At 37.5% G+C, this 5009-nt stretch overlaps 1 protein-coding gene across 1 annotated transcript; it reads right to left on the bottom strand.

The window, feature by feature from the left end:
• Positions 1–1246: 1246 nt before the first annotated feature.
• On the bottom strand, positions 1247–4641 carry LOC113275134 (peptidyl-prolyl cis-trans isomerase FKBP43-like). The gene is made up of 9 exons (XM_026524578.1): positions 4505–4641; positions 4312–4385; positions 3912–4131; positions 3761–3818; positions 2180–3143; positions 1982–2060; positions 1857–1898; positions 1669–1717; positions 1247–1560 (listed from the first exon to the last, which is right to left on the bottom strand). The coding sequence occupies exons 1-9, from the start codon at positions 4515–4517 to the stop codon at positions 1479–1481; spliced, it is 1581 nt and encodes a 526-aa protein (XP_026380363.1). The 5' UTR covers positions 4518–4641; the 3' UTR covers positions 1247–1478.
• Positions 4642–5009: the final 368 nt, after the last annotated feature.

Here is a 5009-nt window from a genome sequence, read left to right as displayed (position 1 = left end):
GTATGAATCCCTAGGAGACGACAAGTCATAAGTAAACACAAGTGCTTACTTGAGGAACTAAATTGCTAAAATTAGCGTTCTCTCCATGGGTTCAAGCAAGAAGAAACTCTAGGAAAACATAGTATTGTGAGTCTTCATTTTCTATCAAAATACAAATGTTTTTGTAGTCCAGAAAAAATTGAACGGGCTTTTCAATCAGATAGTCCTACAACTGAATTGTAAAGCTGTCGTAACCCCGCTGGTTGTAAAGCTGTCGTAAGCCCGCAGGAATTTATTAAGCCTGGACCACCTGCCGTGCATGGCGCCGGATTCATGTCCCTCCTTTGATTCCCATCAGTGACAAGTCTTCATCTGCACATAAATATTTACCTAACAACCAAAATCTATAATCGGTTATTCGGCTTATAAAGAGAGAAAAGGAACACTTTTGGTTAGACATATGCCATACTATAATTAACCAAGTCATTCAATCCTGAGGGGATGACACGCAGCGAATAGAATGGATAAGTTTGGTCATGCTAGTAATAGTACTGATGATGAGTTTGGGAGGTTCATGAATCATGAACGTCTGTTTAACAATCTTTCATCCTTAAGTTACTGTTACTTCATATCCCGTAACATCCCAAAAGGAATTCCAAGACTTCTTTCTAATTGTATATGTATTTACGTTCATTCCTACTAATCTCTCTTCCATCCATCTTACTTTGGGAGCAGCATTTTCTATAAGTTGGCTTGCTAGCTTTAAACTTGTTCTCTTCTCATTTGATAAGGGTCCTCTTTCATATGATCCAACACTTGTGTCATCTTCAACACCATCACCAACGGCCTTTTTACGTTTTCTTGGTATCGCTTGTTTACCAATCAAGGTTAAACAATCTAACGTACCATCATCATATACTAATCCTTTGCATGGACTGCATTATTATGTACTACAAGGTGTTTGTCTAGGATTAGTATTTTAATATTGCCTGCTTCAATTTGCGTCATTGCCGTTTTGACAAGCCTACTGCGCCATTTTAATATTTTTGTCAGTGCGGTTTTAATAGTCTTACTGGGGCAAGGAAATAACTGATGTACTATGAGACCAAATTACTTGTGCCACATCAGCAAAACCTCAACCTTTTGATTCATTATATACACAGAAGAGAACTTTTGCTCAAACCCTTTGTCAAGAGCCGATTTGATCCGGAATTCCGGGCCCAAAAACAAATGTAAAACTTTGTTATTTTATAGATGAGACACAAAATTGGGTAAAGCCAAAATCAGATTCAGAACCCCTAGGCAGAAGTTCAACAAATTTGATAGCATAACTGACAACTACTGCATAGCCAATGAACCAAAGAGGATCTAACACTGGCTTTAAGTTAGAACAAAAATCATGTGTGAAGCCTAATGCTGGTATATGAATCTCTATCTGATAAATATGCACCCATCAGGTTTTTCTGTTTTTTCCTAATGCAAGACTTATCCTTCTCTTGTTACTTAATATTAACCAACTCAACGTCACAGATCAGATACGATTTTCCTTTACCAGCAGCAAACCCTTCTTTGCCATCAGTGCTGAGTCCCAGCCAAAAAGAAACAATAATCATGTTAAAAGGTAAAAAAAAGAAAAAGGGAAAAAAGTAATTACAGAAATAGCAGAAAGAAGGAAGCATATGTCCTTACGTCATTGATGGTGGAATGGTAAGTCTTCTTTTGTCACCAACGCGCATACCTGATGATCAAGCACATAAATATCCAGCATAAAACAACAGATACAACAGAGAAGAAGAGGAACGAAAGACAGATCAGAATCAGATAGTTGAGTGTTTAATATTCAAATTTAGGGGCTATAGGTTCCTTCGGATACCTACCATTAATCCCAACATCCAATCCCTTTATAACTTTCTTTGCACCTGAAACACATATAATAAATAGTAACTAAGATAAAGTTCAGAAGAAGAGATAACTACTGTAAGGATGAGGCAAATAGGAGTACCTAAACGGAACTTGAAAGATCCATCAAGCTTCGAATCAATTACTTTACCATCTCTATAAGAAATGTAGTTAACAGTTACCTGCACAAGCAAAAGACAATTCAATCAGCTGAAAAATATGCGTTAAATACAACGCTCCAGATGTGATATGAAGTGGTGATACCACCCACTAGTAGGTAAGTAAGCATAGGGAAACCTACCCTGGATCCAGGAAAAGCTCCTTCACCTTCGCCTTTGCCATATGCTAAGTCTGTAATGACCATACCATTACTGAAACTCTTTTCTTGTAATGGAATTACTTCCTTCATCACTCCCTCCTCTGTGATTGCAGTTTTAATACTCTCTTGGTCTTCATTCATCTTATTTTGTTCATCCTCTATGATTGCAGTTTTAATACTCTCTTCGGCCTCAATCATCTTCTTTTCTCCATCCTCTGTGTTTGCAGTTTTAATACTCTCTTGGGGCTCACTCATCTTCTTTTCATCATCCTTTGTATTTGCATTTTCAATACTCTTTTGGGGCTCACTCATCTTCTTTTCATCATCCGCAGTGTTAGAATTTTCGATACTCTTTTGGGCCTCGGTCATCTTCTTTAATTCATCGTCTGTGTTCCCATTTTCAATACTGTTTTGGACCTCACTCATCTTCTTCTTCTTTTGCACACGCCTATTACCTTCATCATTGAAATGAGCAGCAATACTTTCTTGGGACTCAATCATCTTATTTTCTTCCTCCTCTGTGCTAGTTGTTTTATTACTCTCTAGAGGTTCACTCATCTGCTTTTCTTCATCCCCTGTGATTGCATCTTCAATACTCTTTTGGGCCTCAGTCATCTTCTTCTTCTTTCGCTCATGCTTATATCCCTCATCACTGACATGAGCAGCAATACTCTCTTGGAGTTCACTCATCTGCTTTCCATCATCCTCCGTGTTCGCGTTTTCAATACTCTTTTGGGCCTCAGTCATCTTCTTTTTCTTCTTTCGCTCATGCTTATATCCTTCATCGCTGACATTAGCAGCAATACTTTCTTGGTGCTCACTCATTTGCTTTCCATCATCCTCTGTGTTTGCATTTTCAATACTCTTTTGGGCCTCGGTCATCTTCCTCTTCTTTTGGTCATGACTAGTACCCTCATCACTGACATGAGCCGCATGAATCTTACTCCTGCAGATAACACACTTTAAAACTCTGCTATACTGATAACTAAATTAGGAAATCAAATTAGTAAAGGTGTCAATTTCTCCATTAACAACATCAAATTGGAAAAGGAACGGTAAAATGTCTGGATCACTCTATGAGAGAAAGAGAATCAGACATGAGAATCTCATGAGTCGCGAAAGTACAAGAAATAATGGACAAGTAACAATCCAATGTGACGATATCCAACTCCAACTGCTCAAAAACGAGCCACAAGCCTTCACTGGTCAATAGTTTCTCTCTCTGATTTGTGTTATCTAGTTCATTAAATGCAATCGTGTTGCACAACTTTCATAACATGGAGAAGAATGCATGGTACAACAAAGGTTACTAAAAGTTACTAGGAAAAGTTAATAGTATAGGATCAGGAGATAAATTTGGAATACATTTTCTCATTAGACGCTAATTTCTGTTGGTTGATCTTCACAACAAATAACTTATCTTATAAGTTTATAAGTTTATAACCATATGTAACACAGAAGCAAAGCTGCTAAATAATCAGACTTAAAACATGGAGATGAAAGTTAATCTATTGTTCCTTGATGCAATGAATCACAAAATTTCTATCCATAGTGCTTATGTACCTGTCTGCGCGTGTGCCACAATCTCCACCTGCTTCTACAATTTTGTTTTCAGTGATAACTGCAATGAAAACCATAAAGGTTATCAAATACTATATTTAGAACTAACTGATGAAAACTATAAAAAGATCACATTTCCAAAGAAATGAATCACCTTTTTCAGATGAAGAATTCCTCATATAGAAACCTGCAAGATAAGCACTCCGAGGACCAGTAACTGTAAAAACAACATCAACTTCCTCTTCAAACTCAAGGTCCAACGGACATGAAACCTTCTTAGACGGCAAAAATGCACATAAAAGAATTGGATCCTTATTCCCCACAGTACATTGAACGGCACTCATCTCCTTCGATGTACCAGCTCCCAATGTTGCCTGCATAATCAAAATTATCAAACCCCAATATCCAAAAATAACATGCACACACATCTATAATTAGTTTAATTGGATTCAGTTTCAGTAAACTTGAATTACAAGGTGATTTGATTATTATCAGGAACCTGAGAAATGCCGTTTATCCCATCGAAAAATCATGAACCTGATTGAATTACTAACCTGAGAAATGCGAATCCTTCCTTTAGGTTTGTCAAATCGATGAGTGAAGGGTTTTCCTGGTTGTAAGTGAACTCCTGAGAAGTAACAAAAATCAAGATAAACCCCATATCCAATTTGAATTCAGGATTTACTAACAGAAAACAAAATGATCGTAATCGAGAGAAAAAGAGAGGTGTAACAATTGAATATTTACCCCAGAAAGCCATTTAGTCTGAGAATGGATGGATTATACTGTAGAGATTGTTTGATGAATTCTGTCGCCGATGAACCTTAAACCCTAGGAAGAAAAAGTGTCTGTTCCTCCGACTCTTTTAAAACCCTTGGAAGGACTACAGAAGAAGTATGTGGTAACTTCTTCATAACTCACGAATATACTAGTGAGTCCGAGTCGTGCCTAGTCTTTCTTGAACCACGGCCCTGTGTCTCAACACAGACTCAGCCGTGCTTCGCCAACTAACCCGTCCCATACCAAAATTTGGTCACAGGGCACGCAGACTAGCATGGGTGGTCCATGCAACATGGATGAAACTCTTAAAAATAATCTTAGGTAGAATTCGGTTTGGTCATGTATTTTTTAACCAATTTTAATAAAATTGAGTTCGATCTGTTATTAGACAAGTGAATTTTTCAGCTGATAAAACGGCTTAGAAAGTTTCTAATTTGAGTTCTTGGGTTGCAGTCTTCTCCTTTCATCCACT

Source organism: Papaver somniferum, chromosome 4 (genome assembly GCF_003573695.1).
Source record: "Papaver somniferum cultivar HN1 chromosome 4, ASM357369v1, whole genome shotgun sequence".
Lineage (NCBI taxonomy): Eukaryota > Viridiplantae > Streptophyta > Magnoliopsida > Ranunculales > Papaveraceae > Papaver > Papaver somniferum.
This window is presented reverse-complemented; position numbering and strand designations above follow the sequence as displayed.